Source organism: Astatotilapia calliptera, chromosome 22 (assembly GCF_964374335.1).
Source record: "Astatotilapia calliptera chromosome 22, fAstCal68.1, whole genome shotgun sequence".
Lineage (NCBI taxonomy): Eukaryota > Metazoa > Chordata > Actinopteri > Cichliformes > Cichlidae > Astatotilapia > Astatotilapia calliptera.
In genome coordinates, this window is record NC_137442.1 from 16,503,045 (window position 1) to 16,529,833 (window position 26,789).

The 26,789-nt window shown below is 42.1% G+C and overlaps 1 protein-coding gene across 2 annotated transcripts; it reads left to right on the plus strand.

Annotated features, from left to right (window-relative positions):
• Positions 1-4,923: 4,923 nt before the first annotated feature.
• grhl2b (grainyhead-like transcription factor 2b) lies at positions 4,924-25,453 on the plus strand. Of its 2 annotated transcripts, none has more exons than XM_026156590.2 (16): positions 4,924-5,304; positions 6,989-7,160; positions 7,698-7,765; positions 9,106-9,478; positions 10,087-10,145; positions 10,284-10,440; positions 11,219-11,330; positions 15,241-15,335; positions 18,952-19,110; positions 19,960-20,017; positions 20,194-20,333; positions 23,161-23,198; positions 23,337-23,428; positions 24,191-24,276; positions 24,406-24,470; positions 24,560-25,453. In XM_026156590.2, exons 1-16 carry the CDS (start codon positions 5,285-5,287, stop codon positions 24,672-24,674), a joined length of 1,809 nt encoding a protein of 602 aa, XP_026012375.1. In that variant the 5' UTR covers positions 4,924-5,284; the 3' UTR covers positions 24,675-25,453. The 2 variants fall into 2 exon arrangements, with proteins under 2 accessions (XP_026012375.1, XP_026012376.1); XM_026156591.2 differs by lacking the exon at positions 4,924-5,304 and adding an exon at positions 5,375-5,592.
• The last annotated feature ends 1,336 nt before the right edge of the window (positions 25,454-26,789 follow it).

Sequence of the window (26,789 nt, forward strand, 5' to 3'; positions counted from 1 at the left end):
GAAGTTGGATTTCATCTTCCCCATTAGCCACTTCCTCTCACTGCTCCCCCTTTCGCGCTTTCCCTTTTTTTCCGAACCAACAGGTTTAGCCGCAGTCCACACCACGGCTCGCATCACTGTGACATGCCACAATGTTGCCAGACCAGTCAGGCTGTACACAAGCGGTGACACAGTCACAACAAATCCACTAGCCGACAACTTTCACTGCTGCTTCAGCAACCCGGCTTTATTGATGTAAACAACACGGGAAGCGCTCGGAAGGTTATTTCACGGCAAGAAAAGAAAGAAGAAAAGAAGAAAGAGACATCAACCCGATTAAAGATTAAACCGCCGATATCAACCCAGTCTGAGGAAACGAGTGTTTCTGTTCATTGTTTCATTAAAACTGATTCCGAGAAATCACATCACAAGGGCATATCATGCCTTCGGGGAGAGGGAAGTTAATTTCTTACCTCCGCGCAGTCACACACGCCTACATCCTCGCAGAGTGCAGCTGAAGGAGAGGTGAGGTCTTGGGTCAGGCAGACATAAGCTGGTCAAACAGAGGCTGATTGTGAAGGTGGTGACAGCTCACCAGCAGCAGCTCTCTGATATTTCAACTGTGACCGTTGGTGAACGGAGTCAGCAGCACTGGAAGGCAGCTTTAGCACAAATTTAAAGGAATTTGTAGTTTATCAGACAAAGCAGATCTTTTTTACGGTCCTGGAAGTTACCAAAATCTGACAATGTGAAACTGAGGTTTGTACATTGCACACGGTTAGTTTAAAGTGCTCTGACAGACTAATTAAAGGGTAGAAAGAGGGTAAGTAAATAGGTTGGAGACTATGGCACACACACACACACGGACACACACAAAGAAATACTGAAGGATTAAAAAATGAAATATGTGAAGAGCAGTTTATAAGGACAACAAAATGTTTTTATGAAAGTTTTGGACAGTTTTATTAACTATAATCCTTTAGAGACCAGATACCAGTAGAGCGCTGGTTATTTACAGAGTTATCAGAAATTCAGCGAATCGATCCGTGGCTCACACACTGAAGTATCTTTTGGGCAGAAGTCCCAAATTTCCCCTAAAGCATCCATCAAGGAGTGAATGTTACCAGAAGTGCTCACACAAAGAGAAAAGTGGTGTATGAATGTTTGGGTGATTGGGTGAATGTGACTTGTAGCAGGAAGCACTTTGCGTGCTCGAATTGAGTAAAAAGGCACTGTGTCAGTACCACTGCAACGCTTTGTTTCATTACTGAGAAAAATTGGGCTTAAGGGTGGTTGGACTGCCTGCATGTGCTGCAGACCATCAGAGCTGCAATGCTGGAGAAATTGTGGTTTCTAAGTTACCTCAAGGATCTTTTCTGTTGTGGTTTTGCAGTGTAGTGGTTTGCACAGTCACACATTCACCTAATGAGTGAAAATGCCCCGATTTGGTCCTGCGAGGTGTCTGGTGCAAAAACCTGCCAAATCAAAAATGCAGACTTAACTGCTCTGGTGACTCTTGGTGAATATGGGAGCAACTTAAAGTAGTAGTTTGAATGTCATTAGGCAAGCTGCAGAGGTTGGGAGTCTATCACACAAAGACAAAGAAACACTTCAAATTAGAATCACCAGTTAACCAGAGAAGTCTCTCAGTGGATTGTATGAGGGAAACCCACGCGTCCAGAGCCTGCATCAATGACACCCACTGCATCAGCAGCACAGAGACACCTGGGACAGCTCGTTACACTGACAAAGTCAATCCATCCATTTTCTTAACTGCTTGTTCAATTGTGGGTGGCACCGTGTCCAGTGTGTACCCTTTAGGCCTATGATCCCCTCCAAACCTTGAACTGGATAACCAGAAGAAGCTTAATGGATGTCATCAGTATTAATTCTGACACCAAAGCTAATATTATTCGAGCACCCATGCTGCAGTCAACCTTATCCTCTATGTTTGGCTTCATTCATGTTCAAGCATGTGTTTGCAACCCCTCATGTCATTCATCCACCCCCTCCCTCCACCTCTTCTTGATCTAACCTCCATCTGAATGTCAACATCCCCCCTCCTACATGCACACATACCCACACCCCTGTCTCCTTCTCAGCTGTGGGCTTCTCAACTCAAACAGGTAGACTCAGACACAAAATCCCAGCCAAGTCCAGACAAGCTGCTGCTCCTGCGAAAAAACGCCTGGAATGCAGGATACACCTTTCACCTCACAGTTGGACACACACACACACACACACACACACACACACACACAAACACACACGAAAAGTATGTGGTGGCTCGTGGCCCCTGACTTTCCAGTCTTGCTTTGGCCTGCTTGTGGCAGCTTGTACGTTAGCCCTCGCACGATTTCAGCTGTCATCTCGCCCCATGGCTGAGATTCCAGCAGGCGGGAGTCATGTAGGGGAAGGTAAAGATAAGAGAAAAGCTCATGTACAACCATTATTTTGATCTCACTCTGTTTTCTGTGCAGCGTTAATGAGTCGTGCATGGATTATGAGTCAACACAGACTTGGGTGCATTTAGGTAAAAGCCGCTCTTGTGTAATGTAACAGCCCTCGCTGTAATTTTGCACCTCTCTGGTGTTGTTGAATCTATTTCTTCTGTAATCACATGCATCTTAAAATGCAGCAATAAAGCTGGAAGGAGGTAGGCAACAGAGCTGAATAGAACATTTTTATTTCCTTCTTTTGTCTCTCTGTTGCTCTTTCACTCAGTCTGTGTTTTGTCAGAAGAAAGGGACCCCACCTGTATTTATCTAGCAGTCCCATTTACACACACACGTACACAGAGAGAGCTCAGCCAAGGCCCAGGTGCTCTGTAAAACAAATTGGACAAGGGAGGATAGTAATCACCAACAGGGCACGCAAACACACGCATCCTCAGACACACAAACAGGAACACACATGCACGCACACACACTGCTGACGGTTTAACTGAATCTGAAACGTAATTTTTGGATTTCCATATAAAGGCGCCCGAAAGCATTCATAAGCAAAAGGCTGGCATGTTGTCATGCAAACACTTCCATCAAACCAGTTTGGAAACGTCTCCCCAGCCGTTTCTCAAGCTTCAACAAAACTCAGGTGCAGACTTAGACAACTGCTCGGGTTCGGAGGAGATAAAACGTGATTTGTTTCCCCCTGAAATGCAAAGGAGAAAACAAAGGCAGCAGAAGAATTTCACTTTTTATACGCTTACTTAAATATTTATACCACTAATACTCTATAATAACATATAGATATACAGGTCCTTCCTTTAAACTTCTCTTTGAGTAAAATAAAGGAGTTTTATACTTTAAGCTGTATCAGTAATGCAGATTAAACAGAATCACAGGTCTACTGGGATTTTCCTTATATATGAGCAACACTCAGCACAGAGTCATTGTCTCCCAGTTTATTGCTAATTTTTATGGAAATTTCCCAAAATGGTAAATGATATAACTCAATGAGAGGTTAAAAAAACACAGGAAAATTAACAGTAAAAAAGTAGCATGGATAAAAATGCTTCAAACTGGTGCACTGAACTGTATTTTTACAGATTTTGACTGTGCACAGCACTGCATTTTTTGTGGGTAAATATGCACATTTTAAATAAAACACTTCTCAATCCTGCGACTAAAAACATACAAAAAGATGTAACAATGTAAATTAAATTATACTCATTTTTGTTGATGTAAAAGCAAATTATGGTGAGGCTACTGTGAACATGTGTTACAGTCTTTGTAACTCAGTAACTCTGTAAGAGCTAAGAAAAGCTAAGAAAAAGGGGGGAGGGGGGTGCAAATAAAAGGAAATCATTTTCAGCTGGATTCATATGTTTGACTCTCTGACACTCAGGACTTGGGAGAAAGATAGAAATGAGATATTCTTATAGTATGGGGTTAGATTACCTGTCATCATTCTCTTTTACTTAGACTTCATGGTATTAAATTCATTAATGCATTACACATTAAAACTCATGTCCAGGGGGTCAAAACCTAAAAATAGAAGAAGCTGTAAATCTGTTTACAGCGTTATCTGTTTAAAATCTTAAACTATTTTACCATTTATTCAGCTTTCAAAAATAACATATATCACAATTGTGCTCAAATAATTAATTTCCTACCACTTATCCTGTTTCTCTTTGACCAAACAAGTCGACATATTGTTTATATAGTATAGTTTTATTTGCTGTGTCTCTGCTCTGTGAATGGACACTTGTGTCCATCAACCGTCTTCATTAAAAAAAGAAAAATGAAGTTTTATATTCAGCAATTATAGATTGTTTGCACCCCACCTGACCACTTCCACAGTCATTGTATGACACACACACACACACACACACACACACACACACACACACACACACACACACACACACACACACACACAGAGACACACACACACTGTTTGCTCTGGCAGGGTATTCCTAAACACTGGGATCTCCTTATACAATAGCTTCATTAAGGGGACAATGGCATTGTGTCAGCTAATGACAGGGCTCCTCCCTGCCTTCGCTCTGCTCTGAGATTACCTGGAACACACACACACACACACACACACACACACACACACACACACACACACACACACACACGAGTCACTATTGAAATCTGAGGGGTCAGAAGTAAAATCAGCCGATGGGGGAATGAAAGACAGCCTGAGGCAGTGAGTGGCCAGTTCGAGGCTGTGCAGTCACGCCTCGAGTCCTCCTGTTTCAAACATAATCAATCATAACAGAATCAAATCATATCTGAAGCCGTAAAAATCCGTAAATCTAATCTGTTTCCTGTGTGTCTTCGTTTTCTGTGTCACTGCGGCGTCTTTGCTTCGCTCGCAGGTAAGGTGGGCCTCTACCTGCCCCCAGCAGCCAATCGGATCTCCTCTCCCCTCGACAGCAGCCAATCAGCGGGCAGACTCGCCCTCAGCCTCAATTGTTCCACTGTGAAAGAATTCAGAGCCACAAAGTTGACCGGCTGCCATTAAAAGAGAGTCATGGCAAATATCGCAATGCGCTAAGTATGACACGCTGATGTTTGTCACCGTAATCTACGTTTAAGGTGAGCGAGAGAGACGCAGAGGGATTGGCTGCTGCCTTACCTGCCCAGGTGGAAGGAGCGGAGGAGAGGCAAGCCAAACACAAACACAGGGAGAGAGAGAGAGGAGAGAGAGGGAGAGAGGGGCAGGGAGAAAAGAAGCGGGGCGAGAAAAAGTCGACTTACCTGTAGCCCAACTTCTGGCAACTCACTCTCACTCTATTACCTGCTCCGACTTGAAAGTCCAGTTTCACAAGGAAGAATCGTAGAGGAAGCTAAATATGTCACAGGAGACAGACAAGTAAGTGATCGAGCCAGAGGAGAGGATCTTTGCTGATTTCTACATGCGGGGGGGAGAAAGTTGTTCAAGTGTTTTCTTTTGAGTCTGTTATTAAAACGAAGCTGCTTTAAACCCGGGATTACCTTTGTTTAGGACACACACACTTTAAAAAATAATAATAATAAGGGGGGTGTAAAATGGGGCTCGCGTACCGGTTTCGCTCCGTTTGGACTGTTTATGACAGATATGAAGCTGTTCTAGGGCCTGGAGGAGAAGCTGACAAGCTTGGCGCCGTGGATTTCATTAGAGGTGAATTCGCCATTTTTGACTGATGGGAAAACCTTCAGGGTGCAAGGACTGTTATTTTTAAACACTTTAACTAAAAAAATATACTTTTTTGTGCTGCTTTTGGATATCATTGCATCGTTTCATTCCCTCCTCCTATTTAAGGCCTAGAGAGCGTGTTGGATCTGCTTGTGAATGGGAACAGTTTGTAAAGCCTGCTGGTCTCTTCTGTTGTTTTCTAACGGGATATACAAACTCCTTTATTTATTAACAGTTATTTTAAAGAAATCAACCTTTGGACTGCAGCGCTAAAATTTTAATAGAGTCAGAAGGATTTTGCTCTTGAAAATTAAAAATTAAAATTGTTATTTTTTCCTTAACAATCATAATAATATTAATAATACAGACCAGATGTTACAGGTGTCCTGCTTTCTCCAAATTCTGTGTAATTTAAATTGTAATTGTGTCTAATATTGTTATAACAGGGATTAACTGCATTAAAAATAATCTTATGCCTTATTTCATTTAGTTAGATCATTCCCAACACGATAATCAATTATTATTTCATCCATTATCATCACTATTAGAAGTATATGTTGCAACAAATATGGTTGTCAAAGTGTGGCTGCCCATAGTTGATTTTCCAGTTTTTCTGCAGAGCTGCTGTCTCCCGCATAAGTGGAAGCAGCAGGTGTCTGCCTCTATTTTGACACACAGCGTTAACATTTACTCAAACCCAGCAGATTAAAGCTCCAAAACTCCTAAACATCGCTCAGACGTCTGCTTTCCGGCGACCCTCTTTCACAATACAAGCTCGATCCAAAGGCAGGAGCATTATTTATTTGCAGCCGGGTAAAGAAAGCATGCCATCGTGCCTTTTTGTGTGACTCAGTATAAGGAAGACACAGCGGAGCTTCTCTTTTGCCCTTTATTTTCTGTATAAAGCTTTTGCATCACTGGTCGCAGTGCACAAATAGAGAAAGCGGATCTTTCATACACTTACACAGAGCTCTATGAAAGAAAAAAATTCTCATTAATATTTCCTGTGTAAATGTCTAGAAGTGTGTTGAAGCCACAAACATGAAAGCCAAATGAAAAATGGCCACTCTCAGACATGACAGGAGCATTTCGTTGTGCAAGTTGCCACATTCGGAGCCTTTCCTGTGATTGGCTGAGCTCAGAGAGATGTTGTGGCAACACTGTGTGTATTTAACTGGTCTCTGATCTGATCTTAAGTGAGCCTAAAGAGCAAAGAGGAAAACACACAGAGAAAAACAGACAGGCGTGAACGCTGCTCTAGCTAATTAGTTCATCCATCACAGTTCAGCCTGGAAAATAACAGTTGTCATGTTTTTTTGATCGCCTACCAAAAAAAACTGTACATGTGTAAAACAGTGTTTAAATCCCTGTGCTTCTCAAGCAAACGTCTGGTAGTGGTGGTCCCCAACGAGAGGAGGGCGTACACCAGCGAGGATGAGGCGTGGCGGTCGTACCTGGAGAACCCGCTGACAGCCGCCACCAAGGCGATGATGAGCATCAATGGAGACGAGGACAGTGCCAACGCCCTGGGTCTGCTCTACGACTACTACAAGGTGCCCAAAACCCTCATAAAGAGCACCTGTTGTCCTTCGCCTTTGATTCTTTCATGCATCTGTACCATTAATGAAACATTCAACATAGCAAAAGTGATAATGAACTCGGTGTGTGTGCAAGTAAGCCCTGTCTAAAAGCTCTGAACACAGTTTTTCTACTGATTGACGTTTATGATGTCACTGAGATCAGATATCCCCAATATGGTCATCTCAGGCACTCACCTGCTGATCAGAGCTTTTTGTTTGTGAGGGGCAGCCAATCAGAGGAAAGCTGGCTGAAAGGAGATGAAATAATAATTAAAATGTAGCAGCATATTAATTAACATATTTTGGACATTTCCTTTCTATTTAGATTTGTCAAATAAGTTAAATCAGACCACAATGACAATTGTTTTAACTGAATCGACTGAAACATTACACAGCACAGAGGTCTGACGTAAACAGGTGACATGTTGCATGTGGGACACTAAACTGGGAGCTACAGCTCCCTTATAGGCTTGACCGAGAGTGACTTGACTGTCCTCCTTTTCTCTGTAGGTGCCCAAAGAAAAGAGACTTCTGCAACTTTCCAAAGCCACTGAAATTACAGAGGAACAGGAGAAGAGGTCAGTGAACACTCGCCTCGTTCGAAACACCACGAAAATACGCCCAACATGGTGGTCGACGTTTCCAGCAGCAGGTGGAAACAAACAAGGGCGCTCAGTGCAATGAAAGTAGACAGTTAAAAAGATGTTCTATGAAAACTGTTTAATACAAAAAGCCATTTCTTCAAAAATTGCTTTCAGTTACAATAGTAGCGAGTCATCTAATCTAAGGTCGCAGTGATATGAGACAAACACCAGGAGCATGAACGTGTGAAAATATCACAGATCAGTGAGTCTTGTTTCACTCCAAGCACTGATACTGAAAGAAAGAAGCCCAGACTGGACTGAAGCCAATGAAAGGCTCCCGCTCCCTGAGGAAAAAAGAAGAATACAAAAGATTTGATGATATAATACGCTCCGGCTCTGGGAGCAAACTGCTGTTATCTACTTACTGATCTGTAAAAAGGGAAACATCGCCTCATTTCCATTTAGACAACATGTTGCGTGAGTGTTTAGAGAAACTGTGCCTGGGAGCATCATTACATTTATTTTATTATTATTTTTCAGCTCTTCAACGCTGACTTGCAAATTAGTGCTAACCTTTAAATGAAAGCAGCTTCTCATTGGAGTTTTCTTCTTCTACATAAACCTGCATGTGTTGTATTTTAGTGGCGAACGCATTTTTACATCTTAAAATATGAAAAGGGGACTTTTTTAAAGACCTGCATTGACCCTCTGTAACCATGTTTATTAGAGTTAAGCCAAAAAACGACCCCCTGAAGTTAAAAAACAGCAAAGAAGCACAAAATACAGTCGCAATGTGATTTTTCTGGGAATCGGCTAAGTCACTGCTGTATTCATATAAATTACAAAAACCTGCATTAAACATCATCAGATTATAATCAGTGGTCTTGAGATCGCAGTTCATCAAATGCTTAGCCTTTTATGCCCTCCATGCAGGCTTTTTACCTGCATGCAACCAAAACCTGATTGTTCATAAACCAAAAAGCTTCCTGAAGTACCAAAGCTTTTGCCTCCTGCAGACAGATTTTGCATATTCATATACAGATATCTATTTATAGTGAATGCATGTTTTACCTGTTTTATTCCATTTGTTGCTTTAGCGTACATCAAACTCACACAAAAGACACCACAGGGAACCTTTCTTTTACTAAAACGAACATCAGTTTTAGGGCTACTTATGATTATTTTTTTTATTTTATTTTTTTTTGTTGAGGCCGTAAAGAGAGCAGCAGACATTTACCTCAAGATGTAGCTCACCCAATAATTTTACTATCTAATAGTTTGTGCGTTTCACAAGGAAACACATGTAATCCTATTAATTTCATGTTTTTATTCAGGCCGATGTTGCAGAACAACCCCAGCAGCCAAAGCGAGGTGGAGATGGTGGACAACCGCGTTCAGGTCCTCAAGTCCGTCCCCGTCAACCTGTCCTTGAACACCGAGCACCAGGAGACCAAGCGGGAGCAGTTCAGCGGCTCGACGGGGTCGGGGGACGGAGGCTCTCCGGCTGTTGCCGTGGTGAAGGCCGAGGTATATGCGCCCGTCTTCATGCCAGGAGGGGGGGCTCACTACAGGGTGGAAGGAGAAGACTCGGCGCGGGTGATCTACGAACAGAGTCCGTATGAGGTGACCACGGTCAGTCACAACTCGTACGCCAAAGACGACGAGCAGAGCCCGCCTGACAGTCCGTACGAAGAGGAACGAGACGCGGTGAGAATGGAAAGAGTGTGACATGAACAGACACTGATGAAGATAAACATAGAATCGGCTTCTTTTTAAGGGAACACTGAACAAAAAAAGCACACTGTTGGTGCTAAACTTGTTGGGCATTGTAGTTTATGTGCTGTTGATGCCAGTAAATCTACAAGATAATCAGCGAATATAGCAACTGTCCAAAGCTGCTCAGTAGACCACAATGCATTGCAATGACAGGATCAGGTCTGCTTCTTTTCTTCTTTTTGCTGTGTTGTTATTATAATCCTATAAACCACCGCTGCATGAATGATGAGGTGCTAGAAGGCATGCCGGGAAGAGAAATAAAGCAGGCACTAAAACAGGAAATGTAACACAAGAGGACTGCTGATGATTTGAACTGTATATGCTGGACAGAGACTGATAAATGTACAAATATGAATCACTCAGAGTTTAAAGGCTCACTACATTCGTCCATCCGATGTGCTCCCTGTAGCTCGGAGGTCTCCAGCTGACCAGGACCTTCACGTCTTTCCACCTGCAGCATTGTTTGAGCAGTTCCTCTAAAATGTGCCTTTATATTGAATAATTTCCTCTTTTTCTGTGTTTTTGTGCCTTTTCAACAGAAGTACCACTCGCCTTCCTCTCTAGCCACAGGTGACTTCTTATTTCATCAGGAGGGAATGTAAGTGACTCAAGCCCACCTGCTATCACAGTGGCTGTGGCGTAAATGTTCACATGCAGACCATTTTGTAACCAGAAGAGCCTTTCGGTGCGATTGTCATTTCCAGTCACGGGGCTCTCGGTGTGTTTGTGTGTACAGCGACAGCTTCCAGTACACGCTGGACGCCACGCGCTCGCTGCGTCAGAAGCAGGGCGAAGGGCCGATGACCTACCTGAACAAAGGCCAGTTCTACGCTGTGACGCTCAACGAGCTCAGCGCCAACAAGCGCCTCCGACACCCCATCAGTAAAGTCCGGGTGAGCATGTCCACATCCGTCTTTAATCTCTCTTTCGGCATTATGACCTGTAGCAAGTAAAATTGCTAAAATTGCTAAAATATAAACTCAGATGTTATGAATCGGATACTGCCCAGAAGAATATGTGGAGATCAAAAACAGAGCTAAAACAAAGGTAAGAAATTAAGGAGAATCTGTTGTTCTTTTCCTTATTTTATGTGATTGGCTGCTGATCGTATTACACATTTCCAAACTCCCAAATGAGGTCACCATATGCAGGAGTAATCCCCTTGAGCTAAAAGGCTTCAAGCTCCTCCAAATGTTCACTTTTAAAGCGGATTTTCTGCTATTTTCTCTTTGTGGTGTCAATAAGAGTATTATCGCTAATGTAGTCATCTCAAGGCCCGGCTCTGGCTGCAGATGGAAAGTGCAGATAAACTCTCAGATTAAGATAGAGTCCAGTATGAAGCTGTGAAGTAGCAAAATATGTGCCTTTAACTTCATAAAATGTGATTTTTTTTTCATAGCTTGGCCATTATGATGTGAGCAGTTTGGCTAGGATAAGCAGGAAACAGTTAACCCTAATCACTCAGACAGAGTTTATTAAAACTTGGGTAAATTTTGAGGTGATCATCCCCTTTTTGTTGTTATATTGATGCAACTCTCTGGAGATAATCTGAGTCCAAAGTTACAAATAAAAGCCAAGCTGTAATATAAAAATGAATGTCAGATAGGACTGGTGTTGTCTGACTCATAAGTCGTGTTAACGTTTTGTTTTCTGTCTCGTCTCCCTCCTCAGAGTGTGATCATGGTGGTGTTCAGTGAGGATAAGAACCGAGACGAGCAGCTTAAATACTGGAAGTACTGGCACTCCCGGCAGCACACGGCCAAACAGCGAGTCCTGGACATCGGTGAGACTTTCACTGCCTCCCTCCATCTTTTTGTCTTCATGTTCCTTCCCATGTTGAACAGATGAGTGAATGAAAACGCACAAAGCAAAGGACAAGATGACACATTTATGCTGGAATGTGCTTAACCAATAAACACAGCATTGCTAAACTGAGAGCAAACAAGCCTCCACCCAGATGTCTGTCTGTGGCCGTACAGCTGCCCACCATCAGACAAAAGGCTGGGCCGTCGCACACGCACACACACCTGAGTCTCCTAATGTCTACGTATGGCTGAGACCCACCACTTAAATCCTCTAATCTCTTTCACATTACCTGGGAGACTGAGCAGAAATAATTGTGAAAAGAGAGAAAAACAATAATCCAAAGCAGGGTTCAACTTGAAGTTGTGAAACTCCGTCTCACAGCGTTTCCCACGGGTAAACGCGTTCTCATCTGAAGACTCGTAATCGTCACACTTTTGACCTTTTGTCTGCCGTCGATTTTCAGTTGATGCATTTGAATTTGAACCGTCTTTTTCTACGCCTTGTTGAATGAGTGTGTGTGAGAAGCGAGTAGGCGGTTTGCCTTTTGACAAGCTAGGGCCTGCTCGGAGAGCGGAGATGTAGAGGTATGTGGGAGAATTCGATGGGAGAAGCACACACAGACATAGGCAGCTTGTCAGGACAGGGAGAGGAATGCTAGCCACACTGTTACCTTAGCTGGTCGTGGTCTGTTGGAAGTAATTCTTCCCCAGTTTAGATCTTCATCTTAATTCTTATATTTATACAACCCGAGACAAGTCCCAATCAGCCTACAATTCACACACATCTTTACATCTGCCGGGAGAGACGATCCAGAGGATGCCAAACCCGTTAACATTTTGGACTTCTTTCATTTTTAGTCAAGAAAATATTGGTCAGTTTGCTCTCGGATGGGTAGATCCACTGGAAGAACTGAACATTTTCAAAGACAGTTGTGTCAGGACCACTTTAGTGAAAGTAGGCTCTAATCAGAGACAAAAGATATATGATTAATGCTGCTGTTGTAGTCATAGAGAATTCAGGCCAATATTTAGCTTGAATATATTAAGTCACATTTAAATAATATGTTATGAGCTTTAACTTGTTGCGTTTTTAATGTTTGTTCTTGATTTTTTTAAGCTGATTTTGTAAATGTTGTGCTCCATTTTTTCTCCCTGGTTTTGTGAGTCTGTTCTGTTTGTCTGTCTGTTGGTCTGTGTGGTTGGGCCGGCCCGGCATGCGTGGATTAAGTTAGGCAAGTAAGCACGATGTGGAGCAACAGTTTTCTGACAGTTGTTTAAGGTATATTAGTAAGATAAACATATAATCAAGAGTTCAACTGGAGGCTTGTTTTGTAGTTGTAGTTATGTGTGGAATAAATAACCTTTTCCCCTTTTTTCCTTTACATCCACCTTGCTTTTTATTACGTAATGATGTGCACGCTTCCTCCTGAAAAGCTTGGGTTAAAAACTTTACTTTACAAAGAAGATTTGAAGGTTGCAGCTATAGTAGAATTCAATTTGAAGTGGTAAATCCCAACTTCCAAATCAGAATTTTCAAGTGGAACACCCATCAAGTCAAATTTCCAACTCAGGAAGTTGGAGAAACCCCAGCAACTCCAACTTCACAATCCAAATGCATGTTGACATTAGTAAAACTGTAAAACAGCAACCACTGCTATGTATTTGTGGCTTGCTTATTTAGTGTGTCACAAATACACATGGAGCTCAAGAGCAAAATAAAGTCTGGACCCACAAAGGTCAGGAGTGACATCTGATTTCCGAGATAAAAGTATGCACAGCAACTTGGTTATAGCATGAGGACAAGGAGCTAGGATGGAGGATGGGTTGCAAAGCAGCTTGCAGAGGCAGCAACTGAGTTGAGCACTCAAAGCACTTTCTAGGATTCACATGGGCCAACTCAGGATTCAGTATCTTGGCATTAAATGTTTTCCTAAAGCCCTGTGGAAGATCCATTATTGACTTTTAGTCGTGTTTGTTTGGTTTACTGTGTATTCAGGACAGACAGAAAGTATAGTAGTCTTGATGATAAACAGAGCCTCCTGTTTCCTGACTGTGACCACGGATTTGAAAGTGATATGAGGCATCTAATAACAACATTTCTCAAAATGCTGAACTGTACTTTTAAAGGGATCTAGAGCCACTGTGCTGTTGCTGTGACAGGGCACCCAGGCAATCCTAGAAGATAAAACCTCAGTTTGCAAAAGGGCTCAGTGTTCAGATCCTGGATAGGAGCCCACTTTTTCTAGACGGGTTCCCAGACTACGATAAGTGCAGAAATGATCACACAGCGGACGACAATAAAATAAGAGATTGTTATAACTAAATGAAACGAGAGATGAGTCGCAAAACTTAAATAAAAAAGAGGTTAACTAAAGGGAAAGCATGCTAATTTAGGTGTTAATGAGCCAACATAAGAGTTTCTGTCATCCAGGACTGCTTTGCCCAGGTGCACCAAATGTAGCTGTCTGCTTTCCTGGTCCCTTCATAGACACATAGGAAAACACAGTTAAGAGAAAGAGTAAGATTATATGGCACATTTTATTATCAAATTACATAAATAGTCTTCAAATAACTGCAAAGCAAGAACTTGAATTCATCTCAGCATTAACATGATTACTTGGAAATTAAAGGTATTTTACTGCTGTTTTCATGTAATCGCATGTGTGCGTCTGTTTGGAGGAAGTGTGGTAGCTTTTTCAGCCTGCAATTCTTTGACACCCTGTTTGGCATTTGCTAGTGTAATGAGTTTCTGTTTATAGGTGTGCATATATGATACAAAGATCGTTATCATGTATCAACAGAGAGATATTATCTGCACACGGACACGCTCATCTTTCAAAAAGTATACATTCGTTAAAGATCATGCTGACAAACCAGGCCAGCGATCGAGGACGGGCCGTCGTCCCCGCAGCTTCAGCTAGCTCAGACTGCGCGGCGGTAACTCGAAGATATTCGGTGATCTGAGGTGAATAGCGAGTCGTGGGGGTTAGTGGGGATGAGGCGGGATCCGTCGTGCCCCTGGGCAGCGTCACAGAATGGATCATTTGAATGAGCCTACTTAAAGTGGGCTGTTAGCAGACAGGCATGTTGTTGCTGCTTGCCTTGCAGCTTTGTGCACCTGTTCAGAAAGCAGGAAGTATTGCTGTAACGGTGGTTAGGTTGAGGGAGGAGATGAGCAGTCACTGACAGAGGGGGCGGGGGGCATTGAACTGACCACAATTGGATCTCATCCTCCCACACGAAGATTTTTATTCCAAGGCTATTTCTTGGAGATGATGGATGGATGATGGATTCTATACTTTACTTAGTGGCAAAAAATTGTGTGGCAGGCAATGCTTTCTTCATTATCTGCATATTTGTGGCGTTCCTTCCAAATAACGATATAAACCTTTGGAAATGGGCCACATGAGCACAAATCTCTCCGCAGTTTTACAGTCTAAATCCTCAAAATGAAGGGACGCGTGAAATCTCTTTGCTAAAATAGACAGACGTAAATTCATTCTTACAGTAATGATAGTCATGATTCACTCTTTACATTGAAATAAAATCCCGGGCCACATGTGAGTCATTATGCCAGCATACCACAGCCCTGCAAGTCCATCCTGTTTGTAAGTCTGAGGTCAACAATATGAATCTGATGCACTCATCTGACTGGCTTTTAATGTGGTCCTCTGCGGCCAATAGTCTTCTGTGTTTCCTCCTGCTGCCTTTGAAGCCCGAGTCTCTGTTTGCTCTTGCCGATAAGGCTTTATCTCACAAAAGTGAAGCGTGTCATTTCATTGCTTATCTTAAATAACAATAGCTACCTGCTTTTATTGACCGGTTTGAGGGGCGGTATGACTGTTTGCTGAAGAACTCATACTTGAAATGAACCGTGTGTCCCCACAGCTGATTACAAGGAGAGCTTCAACACGATCAGCAACATTGAAGAAATCGCCTACAACGCCGTCTCCTTCACCTGGGATGTGAACGAAGAGGCCAAGGTACAAATTTATTACGGCTGGGTGTGTGTGTGTGTGTGTGTGTGTGTGTGTGTGTGTGTGTGTGTGCGTGTGTGTGTAGGAAATAAATGTCATTGTAATTTTCCCAGAAACTCCATAGTATTTACTCTTGCTGGAGGCGTGTTGGAAATAAGAAAAAGCAGTGGGACAGGTTTTTTGAGCTGATTCAGTTGTTGGCAAACAAAAGCACTTTCGAATGTGATGCAAGCACCTGCCTGACCCGTAGGCATCACTAACGCTCTTGCGCTCATTTTGAAATCAACAATTGATTCCTAAAACGTTGGCAAATGGTTTCTGCCGCTGTGATCGGAGTGGTTTTGACTGCGTGTCATAAAACTGCCGGGCAGTGTTGCGTAGCTTTGCTCTGTTTGTCCTCCTTTGTGGCCACTCCTTAAACGGAGCCCCGCCGGTGTTTGAACTCCAGAGTGCCCCCAAGGGCCAACACACACACTAGTCTCCGTCCCCACCCTCTGTTGTTTGTTTTGCCCTCATTTCTGTGTGAGCACCAGCGACTGTGTGAATCACTCCGTGTTGTGTGCCTCTTTCATTGTAATAGCAGCCTGGGGACAAAGACAGTGCTGGAGAAAATGCAAGCTCACTTCTCTAGATAAATATTTGCTCTGTCTGTTCATCTTTTTCTGTCTTTCTTTCCTTCTGTCACTCTTTTTGCCTCTCTGAATCTGCACAACTATTGAGCCTGAACGTATGCATGTTGAACCACGGAAACAGGTGTACTGCCCTGCTAGTTTAGTGTATTTGCTCTTCTCTGTCAGGACTAAAAGAAAACCAGGAGGACTTTAAAGAGACAGAGTCTTTTTCACTTCCATGATATGTTTTTACACGCCTGATATGCCTGATAGCAAGTTGAAAAACACTGCTTGTCAAATGAATAAGATGTAAGGCAATAAAGAAGAACACAACACCCAGAGGCTGAGCCTCAATTAAACACAATAGAACTATTTTCAGAGTAAAGCGCAAATGATATGGTGTGCACGCCTGAAACAGAGGTTCCTGCTTTAAGTGCTTTTTATTTGAAGAAAAACTTATGTCAGGGGCCGCTTTAGTCAAAGGAAGATTACAACTGTTATACTGTTCTATTGTGTGAAGCCTAAAGAGATCAAAACAGCTGCAAAACCCAGAACAACAGTTGCGACATCAGACACAGCAGAAAAAAGAGGGGCTTAGGTGATGGTGGGTTGCAAAGTGGCTTGCAGATGCAACGTTTAAATACTGTGCCCATGTCAGCATGTCCTTTGACATTGTTGATTTGACTCATCAGCAGTGGAAAATATCGAATATTAAGAGTTATTGGCCTTCTTTTGTTGAGCTGCATTCAGAAGTCACAGTTCTGTCACCAAGAAATCACAGTTTTTGTCCCAGTTTTGGGAGATTAATTTTTATTTGTTTCCATTCAGTTTAACCTTTGCTTTTAGTGACAGGTTAGGTGCAGATACCAAAAACTCCTTGGTTAGGTTTAAGAAGAGGTTGTGGTTTGGGTTACAATATGGTTGTTTACACCATTATCCCTGCAGACTGAAAAGTGATGCCTGCCCAGTGACAGCCAGGGACGTTTGCAAGCACCACCTTGTAATGAGTTGAGAGTAACATACCTGTTTCACTATTTTCTAATGCCCGTGGGTCACGGCACTGAAGCCTAAAAACACCTTGTGTCTATCAGAGAGACACAGCTTTGTTAAAACAGCAGGATTTGACCCGCCCGAGCATAAAAATGGACCAATGCTACATAATATTTAGACACAAGAGCCCATCTGTCTAGAGAGAAAAGTTATTATTGTACGGGAAGACAAACAAACTACTCTGAGAGAAATGGGAGATTTTTTTGTTAGCCCTTTGCACAAGTACTTGATTATTTTTATTATATTTATTTATTATTTTAAACTTTTAATGGAGTTTATTGCTTCATAAATAGAAACCAGAGAGAGTGCACAGCATAAGTTCCCATGTAATATTTTATTTTCATTTTATGAGGCCGAGTAATCTTCCTACATGTCACTAAAGTACATCTCAAGGATTTAAGCTGGTAGTCTTCCAACAGGGTGCTGTTGAGAAACAGTTACTCGATCTTTATCAATTTTTTTCTTTTCTTTTTAGCGGCTCACCTTGCTCTGCCATGTATTTATAAACGGGTGGTGCAGTTAACGGTTGTAGCTTTGGTGTTTAAATAGAAAAATCAGAGAAAATAAAAGTGAGAGAAGTACTGCAGAGCAGAGAATAATAAAAGAATGGCGCTTTAGCATTGACCCTGCCTCTTCTCCACAGGCTTTCCTCTTGGCTGCTGTAGATAATGGAGTTTTTATGGTTCAAGTTAATGACCAACCTCCTTGGCTTTTGTTGTACTGCACATTTATAACACAGACCAAAGATTGATGGCGATGTGTGCCGAGGCTTGACGAACAAGAAAAGCAGAAACATAACAGATTTTTTTTTTCTAACTGATGGGAACACCACCACATGAAAAAGAAAACAGTTTCTCACTGATCTGTTATCTCTGTACTTTTGATTTTTATCTGCTGAGATGAAAACACATCGCAGGGGAAAGGAATTTTGTTTGTTAGACACTTAACAGCCAAGTGTCTGTCAAAAAAAGGGGGGGAAAGGCTCCCACTGGCTAACTAAAGGTGTTTCAGAGCTGACAAAACTCTGTATGCCGAACATTTGAGTTTTAAAATTAAAACATGCTGGCTCGCTTTGGAATTTAAATATGGACAGACTCTAACAAGGTGCTGGAAACATTCCTCAGACATTTAGATTCATATTGAAATGATAGCATCACACAGTTGCTGCACGTTCTGTGATGTGAATCTCTCATTTCACAACATCCCAAAGGTGCTCTGTGGGATTGAGATGTGATGGCTGTGGAGGCCATCAGAGTACATCTGAACTCATTGGGGTGATTTGAGATTTTGCGTGTTATACTTCTGGAAGCAGCAATTAGAAGATGGGTACATTGTGTTTAAATGATACTCAATTGGTACTAAGGGGCCCAAAGTGTGCCAAGAAAATTTCCCCACACCATTACACCTACAAGCAGCCTAAATCATTGATGCAAGACAAGATGGATCCAAGGTTTCATGTTGTTTATGTCAAATTCTGACTCCACCATCTAAAAGTTGCAGCAGAAGTTGAGACTCATCAGACCGGGCGACATTCTTCCAATCTTCCAGAGTACAATTTTGGTCAGCCTAAATTTTCTGTTCTGAGCTGACAGAAGTGTCACCCAGTGTGGTCTTCTGCTGCTGTAGCCCATTCAGAGATGCTCTTCTGCATACCTTGGTTGTAAAGATAGTTATTCGAGCTCGTGATGCCATCCTGTGAAGCCTAGAGATAATTGTGTGGGAAAATCCCAGTAAATCCGTTTCTGAAATACTGTCTGACAGCTGTCTGATGCTGGTTGTCTTGACCATGTCTGCATGCATAAATGAACTGAGTTGCTGCAATGTGATTGGCCGATTGGATATCTGCGTTAAAGAGCAGCGTATCTAAAAAAGTGAGGACTGAGTGTACTTTTATTCCTAAATTGCTGAGTTAAAGTATTTTAACATTTCCACCTCTCCTTCCTTGTTCTGTGTCCCTGAAGATCTTCATCACAGTGAACTGCCTGAGCACAGACTTCTCGTCTCAGAAGGGGGTGAAGGGTCTTCCTCTGATGATCCAGATTGACACTTATAGCTACAACAACCGCAGCAACAGGCCGCTGCACAGGGCCTACTCACAGATCAAGGTCTTCTGTGACAAGGTGATAGATCACTTCTTCTGTATTTCTTTATATGTGGAGTCCTTTAGCCAGAACCAAATGCGCCTTATTTGTTTAGTAAGTTTGATTATTCTTATTTTCTTGACTCATTTCTCAGGAGAGATTTTAAAGGGACAGCCCACTCCAATCGCACATGTGCATGTTTACCCTCTGGCCTATAATGCCGTTTTTGTCCATCTAGATTGTTTTGGTGTGAGTTGCCCAGTTATGGAGATATCAGGTGTCTGCCTTTTCTTGAATACAATGGATATAAAAATGCACTTGCCTTGTGTTACTCAGGGTGACAATAAATACCCTCAAAAACTCTTTTCATGAACTGTGACCTGTTTCCTTAAAAAAACCCTCATTAATCTTTGTTGTGAGCTGTTTCTTTAATAATTAAAGGCGCCTAAAATGTGTGACTTAAAGAAGTTGTAGTTTAAAGGACTATAAATGAAGTTCGTGCCTTCATTTTCTGTACAGATTACATAACAGCTCAAACAGTGAACTAAATTCAGAAGCTTGAACAGAAATACGCTACTGTGAGTTTAACTGCTGTCTGGTTTTGTCTCAGTTCATGTGGCATTGACGTGAAGTCATTAAGCTGAAGTTACTTGTGTGTTCTGAGCTGCTGGGAGTTACCAGTAAGAGGCGCACTCACTGTAAAATATTCAGACAGGTAGCTGCAGTGAGGCAGTTATATCATGACATCAGTCCTCCCTCTAGTGGTCAGTTTATGCATCCTCTGCACAAAATGAAGCTTACATACACACACACACACACACAGATGTGTTTTTTTTCTGAGGCTTGTTCGTATACACAAACTGATGTCTCTTTTCTTTTTGTTTCCAGGGAGCTGAGAGGAAAATAAGGGATGAGGAGAGAAAACTGTTACGCAAGAAGTCGAAAGGTACGAGCCGAGTGAGAAATAATTTAGTTTTGAATGAAAATGAAAAAATAATCAGAGAAAATTATAGCTCCAGGGTTCAGTTTGAGGTTTGCAAATCACTGTGAATATATCTCCCCTTCATAAATAATAATTGTTGCTATTCATATTCTGCTTTTTTCATTTGGACTTATCTCCAGGGAAAGACGGAGGCGTCGGGGTGATAAGTGCCACCAAGAAGTCCGACACCACCTATTTCAAGACCATGACCGACTTGGATGCCCAGCCCGTGCTCTTCATCCCCGATGTTCACTTTGGAAACCTGCAGAGAGCCGGACAGGTAGGTCACCTCTTCTTTTTCAAGCAAACTTTGTATTTTTGCAAAAATGTAACCCAAAATATCTGAATTTCACACATGTCCTTAGAGTAGATAAAGAGAGCCCCAACTCAGTAGGTGGCAACATGAAAGAGGAAACACAATGGGATAAACAAAGACCTATTAAGAAAACTGGATAAAAGGAACAAATAATGGCGCGTCTGCAGAGCCTACAGGCTGAGAGGAAGCTTACCTCGAGTCTGTCTTTGGCAGAATTAAACAAAAGAGATGAAAATATATGAAAATGTTCAGTCATTAATATTATCTGTGAGTGGTGAAAGTATGTGAACCTTGAGGATTAGCAGGTGAAATGAGAATTGGGTGTGAAGTGATACCATGTTTTTATATAGCGAGCAAGGATCAAGGTCTGATCTTTTTAATATTGTGGAGGAAGTGTATCGTGGCATGAGCAAACAAGACCTATGAAAAAGCGTTTTTGTTGCTTCTACGGCTGGAAAAGGTTACTGAAGCGTCTCTGAGGAGTTTTAACTCCATCAATATACAGTCAGACACAAATAAAGACTCGGTGGGTTCATAAAAATCACTCCAGATGTGTAAAAGCTGTAGCACAAGACTGAAAAACAAAGGTGTGCACAAGAAGGCTACAAGAGAACGCTACTGCTGTCCATCTGCTCTTGGCCAGAGGAGCCCAAAATAAAGTTTAAGGGTATAAATAAGAAGCATTATGTTTGGAGATATGAAAACACTGAATCCAAACACGCAAGAATTCAACATCCCTCCATATTTCAAATTCAAATTCAAATTCAAATTTTATTTGTCACGTACACAGTCATACACAGTACGATATGTAGTGAAATGCTTGGACAACTGCTCGTGACCTAAAGAAAACAAAAAAAGGAAAGGCTATGAATAAGATAGGAAATAAATATGAAAAATTAAAAAGGGTAAATTTAACTAGGAAGGAATAAAATATAAATTAAGGTTAAAAATGAAATAACTGTACAACACAAATTAGAATGAAGGGTAAATTTAACTGGGAAGAATAAGATAAAATATATAAATTAAAGTTGAAAATAAAATAACTGTACAACAAAATACACAATATAGAACTATATAAGAATGTATGAAGAAATCTAAATATAAATAAATATATACACAATAACAGCAGCTGTACAAGTATTAACCGGAAATGAAGAATATAGTGACCAGTGTTGTGCAAAAACAATGTCCAGAAAGTCCAGTGTGTGTGTAAGAACTGTATGTGTGGGTCAGTACTGTGTGGTGGTGTGATTGAGAGACCGTATCGCCTGCGGGAAGAAGCTCCTCCTCAGTCTCTCTGTGTTGGTCTTCAGGGAGCGGAATCGCTTTCCTGACCTCAACAGAGAGAACAGTCCATTGTTGGGATGGCTTGGGATATTTTGGGATATTTTGCTGGATCTGTGCCCGGAAGGATGAAACAATGAATATAAGAAGCAAATTATAACTATAAATTATACAATCAAAGAAGAATAAAATTAACCTGCTTCCTGAAAGTCAGTATTCCAGACATCCTTTTCTCTAGCAACACTTCCCAGTATTTCCTGGGGGAACCTGGGGCATTCCCAGGGTTGACAAGATATACAGGGTGTATCAAAAAGAATAATCCGATTTCAAAGTGCTTTCATTCCTCAGCCATTTAACCAGTAACGATCAAAACACGTCCTCTTTGCTGGGGAAGCAGAACAGCAGCCGTGACTCCAGACATACTTGCACGAGACGAGTTTGACTATTGTTTGGACATATGCTGCATGTCTGGAATGGGACACATTACACATTTACATGTAAAACTTTACATTCGGCATGGATTTTAAAATTTACTGCAAGATACACCACCCTGTATAATAGTGTTACGGCCCCTTCCTCCAAGAAAACCTAGAAAGGGAGGCCCCCAAGGGGCATTCTAACCAAAATCTCAAAGCATATCGACAAACTCTTTTTGACCTGGAGGATCAACAGTTCTACTCCAGGCTCCTTCAAGAGCCTTACCCTATCCCCAAGGCTCAGCCCAGCCTCCCTGCACATGAAAATCATTTGGGGTGGCCGTAGCTCAGGAAGTAGAGCAGGTCATCTGTTAACTGGAAGGCTGGTGGTTTAGATCCCTGGTTGCTTCAATCTAATGCATCCATCGGAATATGAATCTGTGTGAATCCTAGATAGAAGAAGGGCTTGTGTGAATGAGCAGGTTTAGAAAAGCTATATAAGAACCAGATGGTTCACCAGTTGTTGCCTTTAGAATCTCATCCAAACCTGGTGCCTTGCTACTGGGCAGCTTCTTAACTTCCCCAGCAACCTCTGCCATTGTAAAAGTCTTCCTTCTTCACAGAGGACTTTTGGCAGGGTTTAGGAGTTCCTTGGTCAGAGGTTCTCCTCCCAAACTGAACACGGCTTGAGCTAAGCCCTGCTATCCAAGTCCTAAAAGTTCCTAATCCAGTAGAAATCTTGTGTAAGGACCTCAAATGTCCAGTTTATATTCAGAAATCCATCAACATTGTGGAGTTAAATATACTCTGAGCATTACACCTGATCAGTCACCTCGAACACGGGGTGAAGTCATCTTAGAAGGTTCACATACATACCCCAACAGAAATCTGTACTACTCGAGAAGTTTCTCCAAAAACAACCGAGCAAAACATTCTCGTCTCATTTGCTTAACTGTTTTTTAAGGAGCCATGTAAATCGTATATGTGCAGAAATATAGAAAATTCCAAAGACTTTTAGATTTATTTCTTCGTGTTTTTATATTTTCAATAAGATTAATTTCTGCCACTAATACCTAAAGCTTCCTTTTCAGGTGTTTACCTTCAACACAGAGGAGATTGAGAGAGAAGGGTGAGTACGCGTCAACACGAAACTCCTGTTTTCATACAAATATAAGTCATGCAAATGAAAGCAGTTTAAGTGCACATCACCGCAATGGAAAAAAGAAGACGTGCTTGCGCTTGACCTGACGCTGTTCTGTGTTTACAGGAGTGTGGTGGTGAAGAGGATGTTCAGGTCGTCAGATGAAGATCTGTGCCCGTCTCCTCACAAGCAGATCAAAGAGGAGGCGCACAAGAGAGGTACGAGCATGGCCGCCTTCTCCTACACCTGGACGTCATCTCTTCTGTCTTCTTTAAGTGACCTTCTAGAAATGAAAAAGTCCAGGAAGGAGAGCAGGGAAATACGCAAGAGAGTTTGACATTTCTAATGATTAACGATGCAATTTATAACAAATCAGGCCCGAGAAAGGGAAACACCGTGCCCAGAACCTTTTCCATCCAGATATTTTCCATCATACGTAACACGAGCAGCACTATTTACGCTTAGTAACAATTCGATCATTTTGATTTAACTGATTATTTGGATAAGCAACATGAAACCGTTCTCAGAAGCATCTATGATTTGTCTCACCGGGTAATCTTCTGTATGTTAGCAGATAGAGGTACATTTAGCAGCTGTTCTGGAGCTTCACAGATGCTTACGTTTCCATTTCTTCCAAGCACTTCTTCTTCTTCTTCTGTGAGACTGAAAGTTCATTCCTTGCAAGGTTCACTGAGTCACACCACCTCCTTTTGCAGCCTCCCGGCTGTTATGAAACTGCATTTTTCAGATTTCCGATCGCTTATTTAGTCTGTAAAATGTCACAAAAACAAAATGTGTTTGTGTGGCCCCGAAGGACTGTTGACATCAGATGAAAAGTAGTAAAAGGATTTATAAATGGTTGCTGATTAGTTTGACAAACACAATACCTCTAAGTGCTTCCGTCTGTACACTCCAATCATAGGCACATTATTATGTATATAAACTAAAAGGTGGCCTGCTCTCCTCCCTCCTGTCTGCAGTGCTGCTGTATGTCAGAAAGGAGACAGACGAGGTGTTCGACGCTCTGATGCTGAAGTCTCCCACGCTCAGAGGCCTGATGGATGCTGTGAGTGATGCCTCTCTGTTTGTACGTGGGAACTAATGTCAAAGGCACAGATTGTTTGCAGCCCGAGCGCCTGTTCATAAGCTGCTTTTTTATTTTTGCTTCTTTTCTGTTTTTTTTTCTCATCGGTAGATATCAGAGAAATATGGCGTGCCGACGGAGAGGATAGCCAAGGTGTACAAGAAAAGTAAGAAAGGGTGAGTGAGGCAAACAAAAGGAAGAGGAAACTAACTTGGAGCTTGAACTTTTTCCACACGAAATCAAACTTTTGCTGTTTTTGCGGCAGGATCCTGGTGAACATGGACGATAACATCATCGAGCACTACTCCAACGAAGACACCTTCATCCTCAGCATCGAGAGCTACGCAGACGCCTTCAAGATCATGCTGACGGAGATTTGACAGCTTGTTAACTGACTCAAGAGACTGTGGGGGAAAAAAATCAAAAGAGACACTGTGACTGGTTGATAAGCTGACTGGCATTACTGGAGACAGTCCACTGGAGCTGTACAGATGCTTTGAGGTCAACGTGGAAACACGTGATATCTCTCCCACACTGTTACACTATGAAGCAAATTGCATTTCCTGATTGTCTTGTTGAAAGGACGTTCCTATGAACTGGTTTGGGGTTAGATGATGGACCACAGATTCGTATTCTCCAGTTTCACAGCATGTTTGTTTTGTATAAAAGAATATGTATGCTTATCCTCATTCTGTACAGACTTTATGTTGCCAAATAACACATCAGGAGTAGACTTGTGAAATGCCTGATGTACTGTATTTAGCTGCAGCTTGATTTAGTTTACCCCAAGTAATTTAGTAGCTTTGCATGCTGGCCTTTTTTTTGTTAGATGTTATTTATTAATGCTTTAATGAGATTTTAAATTTCGCAATTTATCCAAGAATTTCAAGTGCTACATTTTAGTGACTTTTAACTAGTACTCTTTAACAGTACTCGTTAAGTTTTAAAATGTCATATCCCTTCATTTCAGCCGTGTTGTAGTATTTACAGGTCAAAATAAATATGATTTCTAGTCCTAAATGAGAATAACATTTGAAGACTAAAAACAATCTCATTGGAGACACGCGATATGCTGTTGTTGTTGTTGGAAACTCAAGTGTTTGGTTGTGTTGAAAAATTAATAAAGGTATGGCGATATCATTTTTTGGCAAAACTGTGATTAGGAGTCTGTGAGTTAAATGCTAGCATGCTCACTAGTACACAAGGAAAGACTGTTAGACTAAACATAGAAAAGTCTGGTTGCCAAACTAATAAATTACATATACAAGTGTGTTTTCTTTGTGCATTTTAAAGCAGCTCAACATTAAACACAATGAATAGAACTGGAGTCAAAGACAGCAGCTAGAGCTGTACTATGCTATGTATGTATGTATATATATATATATATATATATATATATATATATATATATATATATACATATTCTGTCTACCAGCTACTGGTAGACAGAACAATCAGCCGAGACTGCAAGACCAGACTGACCAACCTGTGCACTGCCTGGATTGATTACAAGAAGGCCTATGACTCAATGCCCCACAGCTGGATACTGGAATGCCTAGAATTGTACAAGATCAATGGGACCCTAAGAGCCTTCATCAGGAACTCAATGGGGATGTGGCGTACAACACTAGAGGCCAACTCCAAGCCCATAGCACAAGTTACCATCAAGTGCGGGATCTACCAAGGAGATGCTCTGTCCCCACTGCTGTTCTGCATAGGCCTGAACCCCCTCAGTGAGATCATTAACAAGACTGGCTACGGATACCGACTACGGAACGGAGCAGCTGTCAGCCACCTCCTGTACATGGATGACATCAAGCTGTATGCCAAGAGTGAACGAGACATCGATTCACTGATCCACACTACCAGGCTATACAGCAATGACATTGGAATGTCGTTCGGACTGGAGAAGTGTAGTCGGATGGTAACAAAGAGAGGGAAGGTAGTCAGAACTGAGGGGATTGAACTACCAGAAGGCAACATTGCAGACATAGAGGACAGTTACAAGTACCTGGGGATCCCGCAGGCAAATGGGAACCATGAAGAGGCCGCTAGAAAGGCTGCAACCACCAAGTACCTGCAGAGGGTCAGGCAAGTCCTGAGGAGTCAGCTGAATGGTAAGAACAAGATCCGGGCCATCAACACATACGCCCTGCCCGTGATCAGGTACCCTGCTGGGGTAATAAGCTGGCCAAAGGAGGAGATAGAAGCCACTGACATAAAGACAAGAAAGCTCCTGACCATGCATGGAGGGTTTCACCCCAAGTCCAGCACCCTGAGGCTGTACGCTAAGCGGAAGGAAGGGGGCCGGGGACTGGTGAGTGTCAGCACCACAGTCCAGGATGAGACAAGGAACATCCAAGAATACATTGGGAAGATGGCCCCAACTGACCGAGTGCTCAGTGAATACCTCAGGCAGCAGAAACCCAAGAAAGAGGAGGGAGACGAGGAACCATCATGGAAGGACAGGCCCCTGCACGGTATGTACCACCGGC

What these genes read in the sequence shown, in the direction of transcription:
- grhl2b (XM_026156590.2), top strand. Translation starts at nt 5,285, where the DNA reads ATGTCACAGGAGACAGACAA. An exon ending in ACAGCGAGTCCTGGACATCG is followed by an intron (nt 11,331 to 15,240) that starts GTGAGACTTTCA and finishes GTGTCCCCACAG; the next exon opens with CTGATTACAAGGAGAGCTTC. An exon ending in AGAGGAGGCGCACAAGAGAG is followed by an intron (nt 23,429 to 24,190) that starts GTACGAGCATGG and finishes TCCTGTCTGCAG; the next exon opens with TGCTGCTGTATGTCAGAAAG.